The 23910-nt window shown below is 28.3% G+C and overlaps 1 protein-coding gene and 1 pseudogene across 2 annotated transcripts; both read right to left on the reverse strand.

Moving 5' to 3' along the window:
• Nucleotides 1-550: 550 nt before the first annotated feature.
• On the reverse strand, nt 551-6124 carry LOC114191008 (phenylalanine ammonia-lyase 2). Its single transcript, XM_028080127.2, has 2 exons — nt 5480-6124; nt 551-2448 (listed from the first exon to the last, which is right to left on the reverse strand). The coding sequence occupies exons 1-2, from the start codon at nt 5875-5877 to the stop codon at nt 699-701; spliced, it is 2148 nt and encodes a 715-aa protein (XP_027935928.1). The 5' UTR covers nt 5878-6124; the 3' UTR covers nt 551-698.
• A 1903-nt stretch (nt 6125-8027) lies between these two features.
• LOC114190125 (phenylalanine ammonia-lyase 2 pseudogene) lies at nt 8028-11401 on the reverse strand (annotated as a pseudogene). Its single transcript, XR_014996728.1, has 2 exons — nt 11171-11401; nt 8028-9872 (listed from the first exon to the last, which is right to left on the reverse strand). The product of XR_014996728.1 is annotated as a phenylalanine ammonia-lyase 2 pseudogene (transcript).
• Nucleotides 11402-23910: the final 12509 nt, after the last annotated feature.

Consider the following 23910-nt stretch of genomic DNA (forward strand, 5'->3'; position numbering starts at 1 on the left):
ACGTACGAGCACAACAGCTCACGGAGCGAATGACAGAACTGAAAAGATCGCGAAACAGAGGCACGATATGGGTTATTTGGAACCCTAGCTGTGAAAGGAACGAAAAAAAAGGAACAATGGAGACGAAAATGGCTAGCATGGTACTTACATGGAGTAGGAGGCAACTTCGAACTAGCTTGACGACGGCAAGTGCCTAACCCTAGCAGAACGTACTTTTGGCGCACTAAGGGAGGTGACGGCTACGATTCTGAAAGAGTAAAAGTGAGTTTGGGATTAGGGCAACATAGTAGGGTCTTATATGCTGGGCCAGTCCTTAGGCCCACTTACAAGGGCAGCCCACTAACTTTATGGCAGAATTAAAAAGGGGCCTTACAAACGGATCAAAGAAACATGATCAGATAGAGCGAAAACATTTTTTTTTCAACCTTAATTCAATCCCGCAAACCAATCATTTCAGTAATTTGGTGTTTCTTGAATCTTTAGTTTAATTGAAATATTTTAAAATTTAAAATAGATTAAACGTTAACAAAAATACTAAAAAATGCTGAAGTTGTTTATAGACAAAAAAAGGTGTATTAAATTAAAATACAATTTTTGTGATCACAGTTTGAAATATATTATATTTACTATGATTACAATAACATACATTACAGTGAAAGAAAAATGAAAGTTTGTATTTATAAGTGGGTAGAAGAATCTTAGCATATTGGTAGAGGAGAACCATTCCACTTCTTTAGGCAATCCATCATAGGATCAATAAACTTTCCTTCACATAATGCAGTAAAAACCTTGTCACATTCCTCACCAGGTGACTTCACCTTCTCCCCTGTTAGCAAACTTGTACCCAAGCTTTCTCTCACAAACTTATATAATGGGTAAGACCTGCATTCTTTAATTCTATTAGGAATACTTGAATTTCCATTCTCAACTTCAACCCTAGCATTTTCTACCTCCTTGGGCAAAAGGGTTATGAGTTCTTCCTCAAAGGCTCTTATCTTATGGAAGATTGAGGTACTTGAACTTGCCTCTTTCTCACCATTTTGCAATGCATGATCAACCAGAACTGATCTCAGCTTTTGCATCAAAGGGTAAGTTACACTACAGGGGTCATCAATGTAAGCGAAGACGTATTCATGATCAACAATTTTAAGCAAGTCCTTCTCACAGAATCTAGAAGGGTGTAACTCACCATTGATGCCAGTTGTGAGAACTCTTTTGGCCACTTGACTCACAGCGTTCTTAACAGCGTTCTTCATGTTTTCCTCTAAATGTCGTAGATCAATTGCTTGACATAATGCAACTAAAAAAGTGGAAGACATGAGCTTTAATATTTCTACTGCTTCAGCAGTCTTTCTTGAGGAAACCAAGCCTAAGGAATTCACATCTTGGTTATGTTGCTCAGCACTCTGCACGTGATTAGTGACAGGGTTCGCCAGATACTGAAGTTCTGAACAGTATGATGCCATTGCTATTTCAGCACCTTTGAATCCATAATCTAAGCTTGGATTGCGACCAGCTGTTAGATTTGAAGGTAAACCATTATTGTAGAAGTCATTCACAAGTTCAGAGAATTGGGCAAACATAAGCTTCCCAATTGATGCAATGGCCAAACGGGTGTTATCCATTGAAACACCAATTGGAGTACCTTGGAAATTACCCCCATGAAGTGCCTTGTTCCTTGAAACATCGATCAAGGGGTTATCATTAACAGAGTTTATCTCTCTTTCAATCATCTTGGTTGCATGTCTGATTACTTCAATCTGTGGTCCAAGCCATTGAGGTGATGTTCTAAGAGCATACCTATCTTGCTTTGGCTTTTGAAGTGGATCAATCTCATGTAACTTTTGTGCTTCCTTAATGTATGAGCTTCCATCTAGTATGTGTTCCATTATAGCTGCAGCTTCAATTTGACCAGGGTGGTGCTTCAATTTATGAGTCAAATGGTCTGTGAATTCTGGTTTTCCTTGCATAACTTCAGCAAAGATTGCAGACAAAACTTCAGTAAGAACAACAAGTAAGTTTGCCTCAAAAAGAACAATGGAAGCCAAACCAGATCCCACTGCAGTGCCATTAACCAGTGCCAAACCCTCTTTAGGTTGCAACTCAAAGAAACCTCCATCAATTTCAGCTAATTTAAAGGCATCTTTAGCATTGAGTACTTCTCCATTGGGTCCAATTGACTTGGAGTTTGGTCTTCCGATTAAAAGACCAGCAACATAGGACAAAGGAACCAAGTCACCTGATGCAGTGATTGTACCTCGTAGTGGAAGACATGGAGTTATGTTGTGATTTAAAAACTTGGTAATAGCCTCCATAATTTCGAATCTAATGCCTGAATATCCTTGAAGCAAAGTGTTAACCCTAACCAACATAGCTGCCCTTGTAGATGAATAAGGTAATGTATGAGAAGCCTCTGTACCATTACCGAAAATGCCGGCATTCAAAAATCTGTTAAAACAAAACCAATATTAATTATATCATGTGAGTGTGAATTATAAACTAAAATCACAACAAAATGACAAGAACTGCATAAATACACGTTCGGTGAACGGCAAACAGAACAAGGTGGTCTTTTTCCAAATGTTTCATACTAAGTCAAATAATTGCGTTCATAAAAGTCCAAGTTCATTAAAATAACAATCTCAATCATTTAAAGCCACTCAATCTCTAAGAATTCATAGATAACTCCGACATAGCCATTTAATATAACAACTGGTTGAAACATGCATTAGAGTGTTATCCTTGTTTTCCTTTTTTCATGACTATAAAACAGTAATGAAAGGAAAAGGCAAATAGAACATTAAATGTAGAATAAGGTTGTGGGATGAATGGTTATGGTGTTTTCCACGTAGATGGGCCTAACGAAGAACCGTAAAATCGGTTTACTAATTAATGTTATGACATTCACGATAACATTTTTTATCTAAAAAGGTTTATAGTTTTATTTATATTTATTTATTAAGATCACAAACTTTTCAGACAACGGTCTGATATTTTCTTACTTCTAATTCTCGTTCATTTCTTTAATACTTATTCGTACAGTATTGTCTTCATGTACAAATTTCGTGACCATGATTTGACTTTTAGTTGGATTATATCAGCTCAAAGACAAACGACAGAAGAAAAATTAAGAAATGACAAGTCATCTCTTCGTTTTCTGTGACTAGGATTTTTTGTTTATTTTCCGGACTTAATACACCGGTTTCCTCCGAAACTGGTCTTATTTTATAGGTTTAATCAATTATATAACTCATTTTTATTTAACTCATTTTTATTTATATGTGTTAATCTGATATTTATTTTATTTTTAAAGAATATTAATTAAATCTTAACTTTAAAAAGTATTTCAATTAAATTTTTTTCAAAATAAAATTATTAATACAGTTCAACTTTATTTATTATTTATGATTTTTATCACTAAATTTTAATATAAATATTAATACTTAATTTTATAAATCATTTTAAATATTAATATCGTTAATCGCATTAATAATTTTGTTATACAAATATTTAATTATAATGTCTTTTCAAAAGTTGAGACTCAATTAACATCTTTCTAATGATAAATACTAAATTAATATATATAAAGAAAAGTGAGTATCATCTAATTAATTAAATCTATTTAATATTTTTAATATTAGACCATTATGACTTTTTCTTGCATTTATATAACAACGATAATAATAGTAAACATATTCAACACGTAGATAATGACTTATTTGTTCATATTTCAGATAAATATTAATGTAAGCATGGTTTTCTTAATTATACTTATCATTTTTATTTAAAGGGACATTTTTATACCTTTGTATCAATCCCTAACTTTTGTATCTATAAAACCAAACACATCGTGGAATGGAGACCACTCACCTTGTGCTAGGGTCGCCGGCCTAGAATAAGAAACAGAGAAATGTAATTCGGGAAAGGGTGATCAATGCTTCGTAGAAAACATGCATTTTTTTATACGTTTATTTCAATTTAGTGTTTTTGAGTAATGTAAGATATAAAAATTTTATTTTTAAAATTTATAAAAATTTACTTCCACATCTATTTATTCGAAAAATAAAAGTATAGGCTATTTTTCAATTTTAAATTAAAACATTTTAATTAAAAAAAATTAAACTCACAAACCTACCATATTAATTAAAATTAGACATGTTTCACGTTTGAGATATATTGGTTTCACAGAGGAATGAATTCTGCGAGATATTGTCTGGTCTATAAACATCAAGGTACCCACAACAACAGCAAAGTTAATACTAGGGAAATATATATTTTTTATACTTAAAATAGAATAAGGTTATTTTTAATTTAATTATTTATAGAATAAAATAGTAAAACCTTATCCAATTTAAATTTTTAAACATTTAATTATCTAGAAAAGGTGTCCCACCCTCAAGGACAAAATTTTAGGATAACACTCTCCGTCACTGACTCAAAAGTAAATTTAGAATGGAATGTGATATGTTGATGCAGTTTTTTCCATTTTAAAATATTTGTCAGAAGTCTTTTAAATCTTTTGTTATTTAAAAAAGTCTGTTAAAATAAAGGCATTTACTGATAATATAAAATAACTTTATAACTATTTAAAAATAATAAAATTATGTATAATTGAGTTTAATATTAAGTATCTCAAAATTTTCTAATAGTTGGCCGCTTAAAATAAACACCTCATTTGTCTCAGCTACAAAAACTAGCTTCAATTATGAACCGACAAATAACCTTGTTTCTAAATTTACTCAACAAATTTAAGATATTCGTAAAAAAATTCTTAAAATATCCCAAGCCGGTTATTTATTTATTGACTTTTTGTAACCTCATATGATCTTTCATTTCCACAACTTTTTTATGTTACTCTTTTTTAAGTATTTCATTTCATAACATAATAACAGGAGTTTTCTCAACAACAACAAAAAAACATCATAGGAGTTTTTTTGTTTTTTTTTTCATCCTCTCTCCCTAACCTTCCAACCCTAATAAATAACTAATGCACCGAAACTAGAGGTTATTATAGAAGCGTTATGTTATGGATTCTTTAATCATGAACTATAATTATTTATTTTTATCTCTTTTTTCATTTACTCTACTATATTTGATTTTATCTGAATTGTAATTCACGTTATTTTGGGACCGACCATGATGAGAATTTTTTTAATTAACAAATAATAAATGAAACTAGACGCAAGTAGAAAAATGACGCACCAGTGTCAAATCTAAAAAAAAAAATTATAGATGACGATCTCCACCTAATTGCTTCTTGCACATCACTGATAACCCACCTACTCCCCATGTACCCAAAACATTAAGTTATTCAGTTATAAGTATAAAAAAACACCAAACCCACCACAACATACTAGGTACAATTAATTAATCTACAAAAAATGATTGTTCATATAATTTAAAATTAATAATTTTATCATAAATTTAAATTCAGAGATAGTGTAAAATAAAAATCAAGAGATAGTGACGAATGAATGACCTGATGAGTTCGTTTTGGAGGGCACCACCTTGCTTGGTTCTCCGGTGTGAGGTTGCACCGAAGCCCGTGGTGACTCCGTAGCTATCGGTGCCTCTGCTCATGCTATCAATCACCCAATCACTGCTCGCCTTCACTCCCCGCCGGCTCTCCCCCGCGAGCTCCACCGTGACGCGGCGGTCATGGCAGGTGGCAACCGCCGCCACCTGAGACACGGTGAGGGTCTTCCCACCTAACGTGACCAAGGGGTTACGGTAGTCCTCCACCATGCGCTTCACCTCGTCCAGGTGGCTACCTTTCAAAGCTTCTGCAGCCATGCCCCAGTTAAGTGGGTCGCTGGCGCCATTGCAAAGGTTGAACGAACCATTGCCATTGCTGTGGCTTCCATTGGAATATTCCATCCTGAAAGATAGGAGTTATATGTGGAAAGAATCAAATTAAGGTTGTTTTTTTTTTTTTGTGAAGATGTTGTGTGTGAATAATAAAAGTGTGGGGTTATAGGATGAAGATGTGCTAGGTGGATAGGTAGGTAGATGGGAAGTTATGGGGAATTGGGAAGGAAGAAAATGCACAAATGTGGGATTGCACGAGAATGGGAAATGGAAAGTTTTTGTTTTGGGGAATGGGGAAGAAAAGTTTGCTGAAGAAAGTGGGGGAAAAGGGGTGTATATATAGATGGGTTGGTGACATTGAGTGTGGGTGGGTAAGCCGATGGGTTAGTTGAGAAGGGGGAGTGGCCGTTGGATGAGGGAGGGGAATGGAGGGTTTGGATGGTGGCACGTGGAAGGGTGAAGTGTGTGTGTGTGAGGGAGAGTAGCTTTGGTAATGTAGGTGTTGGAATGGTGGGTCCAATCCAAGTTTTATTTGGTGGTGATTGGTCAATGTTGAGGTGAGTGTGATTAATATGAATTTTAAATTTATAAATTTAGAATTTCAAATAGATGATATAAAAAAAAAAAATACAACACTATGAATGTTATGATTTAAAGTGTTCAGACTTATTGAAAAGAACAATTACGTTATTAAATATTAGATGTTAAGCAAAAGGGTTGGTTATAATTATATAAATAAAAGGTTTAATTAGTCGAATGGTACTCACTTTTATTTATATGTCTCAATTTGGTGATCACTTTAAAAAATGTGTCAATTGAGTCTCAACTTTTGAAAAGATGTCTCAATTAGGTCCTTTTCAACAAAAGATTATTAACATCGTTAATGATATTGATATTTAAAATGACTTACAAAATTAAGTATTGATATTTATATTAAAATTTAGTGATAAAAGTCATTAATTAAGTTAACGACTTTAGTAATTTTTGTCTGAAAGAGACCTGATTAAGATATTTTTTTCAAAAGTTGGGATTAGATTGACACATTTTTAAAAGTGGATACCAAACTGACACATCTGAACAAAAGTGAGTATCATTCGACTAATTCAACCTAATTAAAAAAAATGTGATCGATCAAATTGGTGAAAAGAAAGTAAAAAGACAAAAAGTTGTAGTTATGTGAGAAAATAAAAGAGTAAAAGTAATTAAAATATAGTAAAAATAAATTGGAATGCCACAACCATGCATGTGGTGCACCATGAAAACAGATGTGCCAACTTTATGTGGAAAAATAGGTGCACGAATTAATGGTTCGCCTTCAATAATTTTACAATCATAATTGCTAATCTTACGATAATTGGGTTTAATTAAGAGAAAGAAAAAAATAATATAGTCCATTGCCGGTGAAGTGTTCTAATTGACATTGGAATATATATTTTGATAGAAAAAGTTAAATTTGAGATTTCTTGTGGTTTGAGGATTACACGTTAGTAATCCATATTGGTTTGACAAGCAGAGGGATTAATGAGATGGTTGTTTCAACCATTGATTATTTTCTCTCTAACTCTAACCATATCAACTGCGTTGACTTTTTCTGTTGTTAATGGGAATATACACTGTAAAAGTTTTTCCAACTTGGAAAGGATAATAGAAATTTTGGATCCATAAACTTTGTCGTACCAAACAACCAAAGAAATATAATGACGTGGAAGATACCATTACTTAATTTTAAGCTTAACATGTTTTGAATGTTAAATAATATTATATAAACGCATCCTATTTTAGTACATATCACAAAAAGTAGTATTCATTATTGTGTAGTTAATTCATTAGCTTCTTTTACAGTTTAAGTGGTCTAATCTCATAAATAATTTATATATTCTTAATTGTAATAAACTGAAAACATAATGGAACAATGTATTTATCTTAATAGTAAGTGAATTAGTTCGATCCACCAGGTTGTTTAATATTTTATTAATGAAAGAAAAGTTTAATGGTTTTCTTTGGTGATGGTTTCATAATTCACTAAACAAGGAAGCGATCTTTATGTTTTGCTTTTACTTTTAAACTTTGTTTGTATATTTGTATTAAAGAAGAAAATCTTGTTTGTGTATTTCTATTAATTTTATGGATAAGAATTTTGTTTCTAATACATGCATGACCTCTTATTAACCAATATGGGAAATGTTGGTTATATGAAAAATAGAAAAACATATATTGAATTGAGCAATAAAGTCATGTCGTCATATAAGTATATGTTATAGGAAAGTTTAAAAATAACTTTATTTCTTAAGTGTAGGAATGAGTTGGTAACACCATTTTATCATATTGGTAAAGGTGTTCCATTCCACTCCTTTAGACAATTCAACATAGGATCAATAAATTTTCCTTCACACAATGCAACAAATACCTTGTTACATTCCTCTCCCGGTGACCTCACTTTTTCACCGGTTAGTAAAATTGTGCCCAAAGTGTCTCTCACAAACTTATATAATGAGTAAGATCTACATTTCTTAATTCGATTAGGAATATTAGGATTTCCATTCTCAATTTCAATCCTAGTACTTTCCACCTCCTTGGGCAAAAGAACTTTGAGCTCTTCCTCAAAAGCACTAATCTTTTGCAAAATTGATGAACTTGAACTTCCCACTTTGTCACCATTTTGTAATGCATGATCAATTAGGACTAACCTCAACTTTTGCATCAGTGGGTAGGTTGTCCTACAAGGGTCATCAATGTAAGTAAACACATGTTCACCATCAATAATTTTAAGCATGTCCTCATTCAATCTAGAATGGTGTAACCCTTGATTAATGTCAACTGTGAGAACTTTCTTTGTCACTTGACTCACAACATTCTTCACAGTGTTCTTCAAGTTTTCCTCTAAATGTCGCAGATCAATTGCTTGACACAATGCAACTAAAAAAGTGGAAGACATGAGCTTTAAGATGTCTAATGCTTCAACTGTCTTTCTTGAAGAAATTAAGCCCAACGAGTTCACCCCTTGGTTATGTTGCTCCGCACTCTGCGCATGAGTTGTGACAGGATTTGCCAGGTATTGAAGTTCTGAACAATATGATGCCATTGCAACTTCTGCTCCTTTGAAGCCATAATCCAAGCTTGGGTTGTGACTAGCAGCTAAACTTGAAGGTAAACCATTATTGTATAAGTCATTCACAAGTTCAGTGAATTGGGCAAACATCAGTTTTCCAATTGATGATATGGCCAAACGAGTGTTATCCATTGAAACACCAATTGGGGTACCTTGAAAATTCCCACAATGAAGTGCCTTGTTCCTTGAAACATCAATCAAGGGGTTATCATTAACAGAATTGATCTCTCTTTCAATCATCTTTGTTGCATGTCTGATTACTTCAATTTGTGGCCCAAGCCATTGAGGTGATGTTCTAAGAGCATACCTATCTTGTTTTAGCTTTTGAAGTGGATCAATCTCATGTAACTTTTGTGCTTCCTTAACAAATGAACTTCCATCTAGTATGTGTTCCATTATAGCTGCAGCTTCAATTTGACCAGGGTGGTGCTTCAATTTATGAGTCAAATGGTCTGTGAATTCTGGTTTTCCATGCATAGCTTCAACAAAAATTGCAACCAAGACTTCTGAGAGGATGACAAGTAAGTTTGCTTCAAAAAGAACTATGGAAGCTAAGCCAGATCCAACTGCAGTTCCATTTACTAATGCCAAACCCTCTTTAGGTTGCAACTCAAAGAAACCTCCATCAATTCCTGCTAATTGAAAGGCCTCTCTAGCATTAAGAACTTCTCCATTATGTCCGATAGACTTGGAGTTTGGCCTGCCAATTAAGAGACCAACAACATATGATAAAGGAATTATATCACCCGATGCAGTGATGGAGCCACATAGTGGGAGACAGGGAGTTATGTTATGGTTCAGAAACTTGGCTATGGCCTCCATGATTTCAAATCTTATGCCTGAATATCCTTGAAGTAAGGTGTTGATCCTAACCAACATGGATGCTCTTGTAATTGAGTGAGGTAAAGTGTGACAAGATTCCTTATCGTTGCCAAAAATGCCAGCATTTAAAAATCTATTGCAATAAAATACTTATCAATACCCCAACCAAATTTATCTGAGTAACAAGAATCCACATGATAACTAATAAATACATATATTTAAAAGTATGTTCACTAAGTAATCACTAGTGCAAAATCACTCTTTCACTTCACCGTACCTAGAGGAAAATGATAAAAAGAATGTGTGGTGATATTTTTAAAATAACTATCAAAGAGATGTAATTAAAATAGGATATTTATCTTGGATTGTATGTGAGTCTGGATATAAATATCAAGTTTAACGTTACCTAACACTATTTAAGGCTACCATCATTTTTAGATTTAACTTTCAAAACATATGATTAATCTTAAAGTTTAATAACTAATTTGGTCCTCTACTTTTATTTGAACTTTAGGAAAGATTTCTAATATTTTAAAAATTAATATCATTGTCATTTTTGTTTGACTAACGTTAAGATTGTGTCTGTACATGTAATGTATTAATGGGATAATTTTTTTTTTAATTTAAAAAAAAAAACTGTTACATGTCATGACATGATTATGTCAGATGACACTATCACATGTCATGCCATTGTCACATGATATGTTTGTTTTTAATTTAGTTTCTATTAATAATTTTGATTTAATTTAATCCTCTTTTTTTTTTTAATGAAGTAATTTGGCTATCTCCAATTTGAATCAAAATTATGAATAGTGAATTAAATTGAAAACAAACATTGTCATGTCATGGTCACATGACAAGACCATAACTAGACACAAGATATTTTTTTAATTAAAAAAAGTTGAAAACTCCATCCATTAACATATCCATTAACATGTGGGTGTAAGGACATGATGTTAATAATTTAATAATATTTTATTTATTTTCTACCACCTTTATGTAGAACCTTTACACAAACATATACCCCATTAATTGTTTGTTTCTCTTTTAATTTTTCATATAATGACCAAGTTTGAAATGAAATTATAAAATGGTGTACATAAACAAATGACGATCATTATTTTTATCTTCTACTAATAGTTTGGAGAGACCATTTTGTCTTTTTCTTTTGCATTTTTGTATTTAAATGATGACAATCATAGTAACAAGTATTTTGTATATTTTTGTCGTTACATCTTATTTTACTTTTTTCTTTATTTAAACAGCATGTTCTTTTAAGATAATTGTTGGTGTAAACTTTATACTTTCTTCTACAATCTTATTTGAAGGGAAAATTATATCCTTTCTATTACTTATAACATTATCTTTATGAATTTTGTATAAAGAAAGATTTATTAAAATAAAGTTACGAGGAATTACAGAAAGAATGACCTGATGAGTTCGTTTTGAAGAGTAACACCATGGTTGGTTCTCCTGTAGGAGGTTCCACCGAAGCCTGTGGTGATCCCATACGTATCAACGCCGTTCACCAAACTCTTGAGTCACCCAATCACTGCTACTTTTTACACCATGTCGGGCTTCCTCCGCCAGCTCCACCCTCACGCCGCCGTTAGCAACCGCCGCCACCTGAGACACGGTGAGGCTCTTCCCACCTACCGTCACCACGGGGTTACGGTATTCCTCCACCATGCGCTTCACCTCCTCAAGGTGGCTACCTCTCAAAGCATCCGCAGCCATGCCCCAGTTAAGTGGGTCACTGTTACTGTAACCATTTCCATTCTTGCATTTTTCCTTTGAATATTCCATCCTAAAAAACACTGGTCGGATATACAGAAACTGTATATAGCACGTGGGACAAATCGAATTAAGGTTGTTTTGTTCGTGATTTGCACAATGTGGGATTTTCCTGGGTATAGAGAGAAACAATGGCAGGTATATATAGAGATCCATCAATGGAGGCAGTGAGTGAGTGCAGTATTTTATTTATTCATCATTGATCAGGGTGACAAGGCAAACATTATAAAAATAAATTTTCATTAATGTATACCACGTATTCGTACTTGTTTTGTAATAGATTAGAGTGGATTTCCAGAATTTAAATTTGGAAAATTATACTTTAAATTTTAAAAGTTTGGATTCCAAAAAGATTGAAGTTAAAAGGATATGATACCTTTGACACCACTCAAAATTTTCGATCTCTTCCCACAACTATTTTTATCATTTTTTTAAGTTAAAGAATGGTTTTATTCATTGATTTTTGACCGTAAACTTAGAATTTATTCATGTTTAAAATTTTAATATATTTTAATTTTTAAAAATTAAAAATGAATAAATATGATTATTTTAATTTAATTATGGTAAATTCTTTTGCTATGTCAAATATATTTTCTTATATTATTTATCTTATTTATATTTAACATATTTTTAAAAATATATTTAATACATAAAAAAAATTGATTTAATAGGTTAAAAATATATTTATTCATTCTTAAAGTTCAAATATTAAAATCTATCCAAGTTGATGAAAAACAATTCGAACTTCACATTAAAATTAAAGAACTAAAATTATATATGATTATTTTTTCACATTAAATGAAGAATTAAAAGCATATTTGATTTTTTTTATTTGATGTTTTTTATTAAAAGATGTTAAATGTGTTTAATGAGAAGTAAAGTTTGTCAAAATAGTTTTTTTTTTTCTAAAGTTAATCATTTACAACTTTTGCACATAATAATAAAATAATAATAGTGGGTTGGGTAACCGATTTTCTGCCATTTGAGATTCAGTGAAATGAATATTTTGTAGTACAGTAATCTTGCAAATTATTCGAAGGCTTCTTTATTCAGTCGTGAAACTTTTCTCCTTTAGGCTACGTTGTTTTGAGAGGAAGGATTAGAAGGAGAAGGAGAGGAAGAAATGGGAATGATTAGAAGATGAAGTTGATGTTGTTCTTTTTAAGGGATTAGGAAGTGATTTTAGAGTAGATTAGAGAGTAAAATTTGTGAAAGTTTGTAATTGAATTGAGTGATGTGACATATTAAAAAAAATTAATAGATAAAAAAATGAGATTACCAAAATATCCCTAATGTTAAAAGTAATATAAAATGCTATATAAATCATTTAGAATAATTTATTTAATTTCTATTAATTGTGTGAAATAATATAAATATATTTATAAAAAAATGAATAATCAAATTTATTTGGTATGAAATTAAATTTAACATTTATCAATTTAATATTTACATGAAAAATAATTTATTTATGTTATATATATTTTTTGTTTTTAAGTCTTTGAAATATAATTTTTTTTTATTTGATATGAACATATTTTTTTAATTTGATTATGTTTGTTAATAATATAGGTAACATTTTTTAATAAATTTTTTTCTTTTTTTCAAATTTTATAGAATTATATATTGTTTATATATTTTTAACTTTTATATTTATAGATGTTTGTTAATAATAAAAATTTATTTATTTTTATTAATAAATTAAAACTAAAATTAAAAGATAAATTTATGTGAAGAAATAAGAAAAAAGACAACACTGTGTGAACACGTGTCAAAAAATTACGAGGATAAGAGAGGTTAAAAATAAATATGACGAGGATAAAATGGTAATTTTGTATCCATCACCTTCTAATATCTTCCATAGTAGAGGGATGGAATTTTTTAGTCATCCCTCTAATCCATCCCTGTCATTCCCTTGCATCATCCCAAAAAGAACAAGGTGATCACTCTCCATGCCTTCCTCTCCAATCCTCTTAAACAAGGATTAGGAGGAGAGGGAGAGGAAGAGAAGGGAAGGATTAAAGGGTGAAGTTGATGTTGTTCTTTTTAAGAGATTAGGAGGTGATTTCAAAGTAGATTAGATAGTGAAATTTGTGAAAGTTTGTGATTGAATTGAGTGATGTGACATATTAAAAAAATTAATAGATAAAAAAATGAGATTACCAAAATATCCCTAATGTTAAAAGTAATATAAAATGCTATATAAATCATTTAGAATAATTTATTTAATTTCTATTAATCGTGTGAAATAATATAAATATATTTATAAAAAATGAATAATCAAATTTATTTGGTATGAAATTAAATTTAACATTTATCAATTTAATATTTACATGAAAAATAATTTATTTATGTTATATATATTTTTTGTTTTTAAGTCTTTGAAATATAATTTATTTTGTTTGTTTAATATGAACATTTTTTTTTAATTTGATTATGTTTGTTAATAATATAGGTAACATTTTTTAATAAATTTTTCTTTTTTTCAAATTTTATAGAATTATATATTGTTTATATATTTTTAACTTTTAGATTTTTAGATGTTTAATAATAATAAAATTTTATTTATTTTTATTAATAAATTAAAACTAAAATTAAAAGATAAATTTATGTGAAAAAATAAGAAAGAAGACAACACTGTGTGAACACGTGTAAAAAAATTACAAGGATAAGAGAGGTAAAAAATAAATATGACGAGGATAAAATGGTAATTTTGTATCCATCACCTTCTAATTTCTTCCATAGTAGAGGGATGAAATTTTTTAACCATCCCTCTAATCCATCCCTGCCATTCCCTTGCATCACCCCAAAAAGAACAAGGTGATCACTCTCCATGCCTTCCTCTTCAATCCTCTTGAACAGTACATCCCCTCAAAAGAACGTGGTCTTAAACTTAGCTTTTCTTCTTCTATTTCTTTTAATTTCTTAGTATAAATCAAAGTGTTTCAAAACTAGGGAGTGAAACATGCCTGTCTAGGATAGAGGAAACATATTTCAGGGCTTCTTCTCCATTTTCTCGCCTTTTGGACTTTTACACATTACAGGTTTAAGGGCTTTGGTAAGTGAGAAGGACTTTATTGTAAAACTTAATAAAAAGTACACAATTTTTTATAAATTTATTATAAATGTTAACAACATTTTTATCATATTAATTATTTTTTTATTAACATAAAAATATGGACACCAAATTTGCAGGGACTTATATTTCCACTAGTACTGTATAAACAATAAACAACTTACAAAATCTCTGAATTTTGTTATGGTTTGAATTGTCTACGGTGGCTGATCGTTTTAGAGGTAGGGAAGGGTCATAATCCCCTCAAAATTTTGAAATTTTCTTAATTATATACTAGTGTACACACATTACATGTGCTTTCGCACATGTGTGTACACATTTTTTAAATATACATGATATTAAATTATATTTATTAATGATAAAGTGAAATATAAAATGAAAAGATGAGAGAATAACGGTGGATAAATAGAGAGAAATAGGAGAGTAGAGATAGATAACTTTATAAAAAAATTTGTAAAAGTAACTGTCAATTTTCAAAAATTTTATAAATAATTATATTTTAAAAGATAAAATTAATATTTTAAAATGTGAAAACAAAATAAGGAATCCCTTATATATATATATATATATATATATATATATATATATATGTATATATACACGTGTACATATATATATATATATATGTATATACATATACATATATATATATATATGTATATATATATACATATATATATATAGATATTTTGTAAATTAGCGTCCACACAAGGGTTATCGCGCTTGTGTATACACGCAACTTTTAGAGATATTTTTTTAGTTATGAATGATTGTATGTTAATAGGTGATAATAATGTGATGTTATTAAGTTAATATATAAAATAAATTTATATTTATTAAAAATAAAGTGAAATGAATAGAGAAATTAATTGTTGATGAATAAAAAAAATATATACAATTTTATAGAAAATAAGTAAAAATAACCATTAATTTTAAAAAATTTAATAAATAATTGTATTGTAAAGGATAAAATTGGTATTATGAAATGTGAACACAAAAGAGGGAATCCTCTTTATATATTGTTATAGATATATTTGAAATTTTTTAAATTGTAGGTAGTATATTTTGGGAATTGATGAAAATTAAATTGTGTATTTTTTTTTTATAAAGCACATCTTATGTTGATAGATAATTAAATATAATAAAGAATAAAAATATTTAGATTTAATTTATCTTTTGGTCCTTATTTTTGTCAAAAAAAGTGACACTAAGATTATGTTAATTACACCAACAAAGAAAACCATCCATATTAAGATTTTCAATTTTAGTGAAAAAGTCATTGATCAATTTCAATAAATTTAACGAAATTTATCATAAAAGATCAAATTGCATTCGTTTTTCAAAAATCAGGACCAAATTGAGACAAATAACTAAAGGACTAACTTAACATTTTTAAACAAAAACATGAATAAAAAGAGTAATTAAACCAAATATTTATTAAGATGATTTTTATTTTCCTTTTCATTGTCTTTTTAGTTTTTTACAAATTGTAGTCATCTCTCACTTTCATATTTTCTTATTGTTTTGAAGACACAATTTGTTTGCTCTCATTTCTCATTTATCCTATTCCTTTCTTGTCTCTTGTCTCGATAATGAAAATATTACTTTTTATTTCATGAGTTTTTTGTATATTCATTTTTTTTATAATTACGTGTCTTAATTTTTTATTGGATTATAATAACTTATTTTTTAATATTATTTACAACGAATGTATATCGATAAAGAATAAAAAAATAAATTCATTTTTTAAAAGTGATAAAAAAGAAACTATTAATGAAAACAAGATAGATCCTACTTCTTCACATACTTTGAAACATTATACTAAAGATAAAATTATTAAGTTAGAGAAGCCATTTTTTGAAACATTATATTAATGATCGAATCTAATAATTTTAAAATTATATTACTTCGATCCTTTTAATACTTTTAGTCAAGATCCATCATTATCAATCCATAAATGGCATGGCGTTGTTTCATCTATTTGTTTTTTCCTAACTTTTACCTTCACGTTTCCTCTAACTTCTTCCATGTCTTTGACTTCTTTTTCTTTATGTTTACGAAAATATTTAAGAGACTATGAACCAGCCATTAAAAAAATATATAGTATGTAACAAAGTTTAATTTCAAGTTCAATCGATTTTAAATATAAAATACTAACATTTATCTAAAATTTCTATATTAATCCTACGTGAGGTACTAGAAAAGTTATTTAAAGTCTCTTGACCCTAATTGCTAGGATGACAATGAATTGTTCCTCACTATTATTTGTTCAACAACCTTTAATCAGTATAATAAAAGTCACTCTTCATTATATAATATTCTCTAATTATTTGTATTAACTATAAATAGGAATATGATCGGATAAGATAAATTACACCTAGTAATCTTGGTAGTAGTTTCTCATACTTTACCCACTAAATAAATATGTATTGTATCGATTCTCATATTCGTACGGGTATTCATACATTTTTTTAATATTTACATATATTTGTGAGTATTTACAAAAGAAAAATTAAAATATTTAACAACTTATTTTAATCGTAAATTCAAATAAAATACAATACATAACATTCATAAATTTCAAACAAAATTCAAATAACTATTTAAATAATGTTAAATGACAATTTATAAAGAAATAGAAATTTTTTAAAACCAATTAATAAAAAATAATTAATTCAAAATCAATATGTTAATATTTAATCATGTTTTTTTATAGCAGGTACGTGTATCCATGGACGAGTACGAATACTATAATACTCGTACCCCGTTAACATGCGGATATAAAAAATATTTGTATTTGTTACCCGCGAATATCTATTTACAGTATCTATTTTCTACCTATTATAGGTTTTATTCGCAAATACCTATAGATACGGATTTTGTTTATATCTCTAATTCCGAACCTCCTATTTTTAATAACATAGAGACAAACAAGTAATCAAATTAATATAATAGGATAAAATAACAAACACGTTTATTAGAAAAATTAGTCTTCAAACATTTAATTAAAAAATATAAAATTTTTGAGAGAACTTGAAACTAAAAAAATAAGTAGAAAATATAGTTTGTTACGTCATAAATTAATCAATGTCATTAAACCAGCAAAACATCGTACATTTATTTATAAAATATGATATAAAATTTGTAAAAAAATTATTATAAAAGAGAAATTCAATTTTATTTCAAAGTTTAAAAACTAAAGTATAATTAACCATTATAAGAAAATTGATAAAAAAATTCATACCAATTTGTAAACATCAATTAATTTTAAAATTTAAATGTATTTTAAAAATTAGTTTTTTTTTTCAAATCACTAGTTCTGACACATCTTTTGAAAAAATGTAGTGAAGCGACTTCAATTCAAACTATTTTGACTTAGGACTATAAATGATTAAATCTAGTTGGAATTAGTTTGAAGAAGTGTTTAACTAACCATCTTACTTTTATAATTTTCACTAAATCATTATCGATTGTTTGTTTGATTCATGGAAAAGTTTTATCATCCACAAAAGAAAAGCCACCCAACCCTTTAACCCTTATTGAATGATCCACTATGTTCAAAATAATTGTAGGTTGTGATTCCACTTCCATAATTTTCTTTGAAAAGCACAACAACACAAAGCTCTGTCATTAAGCACTCAAATCTTCTAAACATCAAAACAAATTTCCTTTTATGACAATTTGTTTCTTCAAGCCTTTATTTTTCATCATTGTGCATAACTTATGTTTTGGACAACTTATGAACTCATAAGTGATTTCCAGTGTCAGAAAACACTCATCAACCCCGTTTTTATTTTAGCAAAAGTTGCTTTGTAGTATTTGATTGATAGCAGACAGTGGAGTGGATCGTCTTCGTCACGTGAAAATAAATCATTGTTCTTTATTCCCTGTTCAAGATTTTATGCCTCTGTATTGTATAACCTATTAATATTTTTGGCCATGGTCAGGTGGCTCAAGGATAAGCAGGTAGATTATTGATGTGACAATTTCTTTGAAGTGATTTTAGGAAGTTTACAACCGAACGGCTCGAGGATAAGCGGTTAAAAGGTTGTCCGCTACATAACCGATCGATTATAAGTAATTGAAAATCACATTAAGACCTTCTTAATGTAAGTGTCGACCAACAGAGGTTATGATTTATCATTTTCGTCCAACTATAAGGGGACAACAACATGGCCGACCGGTCAACCAGATGGACCAAAAGGTAAAACTTAAAGATTAAAGTAAAACAAGTCATTAAGCAATTGGGTCATGATTAACAATATCCTAATTATAGGCCCATATTGAAAAGGATAAATAGAAGTCCAAGGTAAGTTGGTAGGAACTTTCATTCCGCATTTATTACAACATTAATTGTTTTTACCCGAACAAATTTTGAACTGACTTAAGCATCAGAGCCTTATCGATATGTACACCAATCGGACAACCGAACAAGAGATAAAGAAGGAGATCGAACGGAAGAAACGACATCAAAAAGAGAATAAAGATAAATTTAGTATTTTAGATAGATGAGGTCCCTATACCCGAAACACCCTGTAAACTAAATAAAATACCTCAAAAAATAACCATGAACAAAACAAAGAAGTCTGCTTAAGAAAAATTACAAACACAATTTACAGAAAACGATCCCAATTTTTTAGTAAAATTTGAAACTAGAAAAGAAAGAAGACAAAAGAAAAGAAGGAAAAGATATGTTCACTAATCTTGTTTGAATATCTCATAATTGTTTATTTATAAAAATTATTTAAATAATTAGTTATATGTAACTCAATCAATTATGTAGAATATTTCAAATGTAAGAAGATTTTTTTTTTTTAAAAGGGATGGAACCAAATTCATTGTTTGAATTGGATTTCACTACCGACAGGTAACAGATGTGTATGAGGATCATAAATTATTTTATCACAAAACAAATGCATTTGGTTTGTTTGGTATTGGAATACCATCTTGTGAGGTGCATGTCTTCAGCAGGATCTAAAAATATTAATGGACCAAACTTTATCGATATTAGTTCAATATTTATTATAGATGTGTGTGTGTTTTATATTAAAAAAATTGTCATATTTTTGAAGATATTTTTTCGTTTTTATTTTTTACTTCACTTTATATTTTTGAAGAATATGTTTATTATTTCGTTTATTAAAGGTCACCTTAAAGATTCTGATAGGGAGTAAAGTATTATTATCCAATCCAAAATTGTTTTTTACAATTTCCCTTTGCTATTTCTCTTTACGAATTTTTAGGAATTGGACTTGCATATGTCATATCACTGTTAGACCATCACCGTAAAACAATGTTCACATTATTTATTAAAGTTTTATGTGTAGAAGTTTAGTTTTATTTAATAAAATTTGTTGGTCACGTTTGAAATTGATTTGAATTTGAACTTTAATGTTTTGAAGATATGTGTTTATTTATGAGTTTAGCAAGAGTTCAAGTTATATTCGAACAAATTAAAGTCACGTTGATATTTTAAGGTATATAAAAGTACAAATTGTTATACTCATTTTCTGAAAAGGTTCGAAAACAAGTTGGTTATGCCATCTAATTTTATGATATTTTCGCTAAAATGACATATTTTTGTTAAGCGAAAATATATTAAAATTGTAGTTTTTGTTATTAGCTCTATTTTAGTTCAATTAAATATTTTTCGTTCAAAGTGAAAATGGAGTAGAAATGTGTTTCTCTTTTCGTTATATTTTTGTCCAAATAAAAAGTTTTCACTCAAACAAAAATAATTTAGGCTCAAACTATAATTTTTTTTCTGTTGATTATATATAGAGAGAGAGATGTGTAATGAAAGTTTTTTCTTCTTCTTTAAAATAAACTTCTAGCTTACATTATTTGATTATTTGATGTGATTGTATTGTTTATAATTTATACTAATCATGTGTTATAAGAAAATATATAATGTTTTAAGAGAACAGTAATAAAAAATAGTTGAAGATAAAGAAAATAAAATTTACATTTTGTAATTGTTTACTTTCCACAAAAATAGTTAAAAATAAAGAAAATAAAATTTATATTTTGTAATTATTTACTTTTCACAGTAAAGAAAAAAATATTTTAAGCAAATTTTAAAGGATAATCTAAATTTATGAGAACACGGATAGTTCTTTTTTAATTCTAATTTGTAAATAACTATTTTTTCCAACTAAATAATTATCATAATTTATTATTCCCTTTGAACATATACCATAACAAATCATATATAATTATTGAGGTAACTATTTTCACAAGGGTAATGATGTGGGTCAGTCCGATTTGTTTAAGCATATCCTACATTTAGCTCATAAATGTAGGTCGGGTTTGTTAGTTCTATAAGTTATGGCATGTCGATTGGTTTTTTTTTTTAAAAAAAAATTATGATAAAGTTTTCAATGTTCAATAAATTATAAAATTTTAACAAGTTTACAAAATTAAATAAAGAATTTGATAAGTTTGATAATAAATTAATAATTCAACATTTTCATCATATTCATAATTTTACTTTGACATATATAATGTATTCTTCAAATTTTAGTACATGCATAAATACATAATTGTTGTATTTTCAACTTATACAAGAATTTGAAACGTTCACATAAAAGTCTATAAAGAAAGTAATCAATATACACAAGTGCAATATTTTTTTTATGCAAACGGAAGACCAGCCTACGTGGATTACAGGTTATATGGATCGAACTTCTGTAGACAGACAAATTCAGACTTATCCTGCATTTTTTTTATGAGCTTGTGGGTCAATTTGCCAAACCAAACCCATATTGTCATCCTTAATTATGCAACATCCATCTCAATTAATGGACATAGGAAAAGACAATACCCTATTAGTTGGCAACAAATAATCTAGTATAGAGTGGGGTTGGGATCCCCTAACTTTTTCTCCAAATTTACAAGACAATTCTTTTTATTAGGTCTCTAAATTTAATAATAAATTTAATGATTATTTTTGTATTAATAAAAAATAATAATTAAGTTCACTTAACATATTTAAAAAATATTAAAAATATGTATTTATGGAAAATAATATTTAGACGTAAAGATGTTTTTTTTTTAAATTATAATATTATATAAAAGTTAAAATTAAATTTTTTATATATTTATGTCTATAAAAAAGAAATATTTTTTTAATATATTTGAGTATGACAGTGAGACTCAAGTGTCAATTATTTATTTTTTTACAATGTTGTTATTTTGATGGTAATAATATATTATTTTCTTTTTAGATTAATATTTTATTTCTTCCATACAGTCTTCATTTTAGATATATTATTATTTCATTTTTGAAAAAAATGTCAAATTATTCTTTTTCATATTTTATTATAAGCCATCATTTTTATTTTAAACACTTTAAATAATTGTATTTGCAATCAACTTTTCCTATTAACAACCAACATTTTGTTGGTCTACTACCCGTATCTTTTTAAGCACAGTTTTAGTTTAGTATTGCAGATAAAGCAAATTTACAAATATTATATATATATATATATATATATATATATATATATATATATATATATATATATATATATATAGAGGAATGATGACTTAAATTTTGAAGTACACAATAGATACACAAGATTATATAATTAAGTTTTGGAAAAACATAATCAAGATGATAAAATAATACACATTATTATTGTGAATAATAATACATCGAATAACATAAGAAACTATAATGAAAAATATTTTTATCGTTTCTTCCGAAATAAACAAAAAGAAAAATAGGACATTTTCATATTCCCCTATTTGCGTAAGCTTTGTCATTTCTTTTTCCGATTAATTTCCCTTTTAAGTCTCACAATTCTTAGAATATGCATGCAAAAACTGAATTTTATTGAAATTTTGTGGAATTGCCAAATTGACTTTAGGGGCCTTTCTTTCCTTCAAAGAGACGCAATGGAAGCAAATGATCCGAGTATATTGGGCTATACAGAGGCCAGGTCAAGGCCCTGTTTTTATGGGCTTAGTCTTGAGAAGAATTGTATGAATGGTATTTGCATTTCGATTTGTCTTCCTACACTTCTATTATTACTAACTGCACTTCCATATTAATAGAAAAAGACTAAAATATTTTCATTTCACTGTACCACGCTACTCTTGCTCCAGCACTGTCAGAAGAAAAAAGAGTATTCATTTAAAAGAAAAAAAAAAGTCATTTTTTATAAAGCTCACTTTATAATACATATATTTTGAAAAGTTTATTTTGGAAAATTGTTCAGAAAGATATATCTATAACGGATTCCCTCTTTTTTGTCCGTATCTCATAATATCAATTATACCCTTTACAATATAATTATTTATTAAATTTTAAAAATTAATAATTATTTTTACCGTTTTTTTTTATTTATTTTTCTTTCTTTCTTTTTTTTATTCATCAACAATTAATTTTTTTATTCATTTCACTTTATTTTTAACATTTCATTTTATTTTTAGTAAATATAAATTTATTTTATATATTAACTTAATAACATTACACTATTATCACCTTCTAAATACTACTATTCATATTTAAAAAATGTGTATACATAGATGCGATAGTACCTGTGTACGCTAATATATATATATATATATATAATAAATATATATATATATATATATATATATATATATATATAATTTTTGTTCTGAAAATTTTTACGAGAAAATTTTGTTCTAAAAAAATTATTTTCAGAAATTATGTTCCAAAAAGTCTAAAAAAATTGCTTTGAAAATTTTCTACAACAAATAATGCTGGAACTCACTTTTACAAATGATAAAAATGATTATTTTGAAAATTTTTGAAGGTACAATTACAAATTATGGGTTGCAGTAAAGAAAAAGCTTTGCAGTTCGTCTCTTTTTTCTCTCTTTCTCTTTGCACCACCATTTTTTATAACAAAAAAAAATATTTTCATAAACTGATTTCCGAAGAGCATTTTTGAGAACTTGCAATTTAATACTCTGAAAGCGAAACTATTTTTTAATATGCAGTTTAACTACCAAAAGAAACTAGTTTCTGAAAATGACTTAATATGGTTATTTTATGTTATGTTCCTTTCTAAATAACTTAAAAGTTGAACAACGTGATAAATAAAACATGAGAAAATATTTTGACACAATTGCGATAAAAAAAAACACACACACAAAATAAATAAATAAATAAATAAATAAATCACACGCAAGCTTTCTTGTCAATATCTATATGTGACGCTATTGTCAATAAAGATGGTAAAACTAGAAAAATATGTGTTTTCAAAGAGGATGCGATCATCCTATATGTTTTACATGGTATAAGGTGATTTTAATGCACAGTTTTTCCCTA

This window comes from Vigna unguiculata, chromosome 7 (assembly GCF_037176805.1).
Source record: "Vigna unguiculata cultivar grain cowpea cultivar isolate G323 ecotype 2 chromosome 7, ASM3717680v1, whole genome shotgun sequence".
Lineage (NCBI taxonomy): Eukaryota > Viridiplantae > Streptophyta > Magnoliopsida > Fabales > Fabaceae > Vigna > Vigna unguiculata.

What these genes read in the sequence shown, in the direction of transcription:
- LOC114191008 (XM_028080127.2), bottom strand. Translation starts at nt 5,877, where the DNA reads ATGGAATATTCCAATGGAAGCCACAGCAATGGCAATGGTTCGTTCAAC. An exon ending in CTCCAAAACGAACTCATCAG is followed by an intron (nt 2,449 to 5,479) that starts GTCATTCATTCG and finishes TTGTTTTAACAG; the next exon opens with ATTTTTGAATGCCGGCATTT.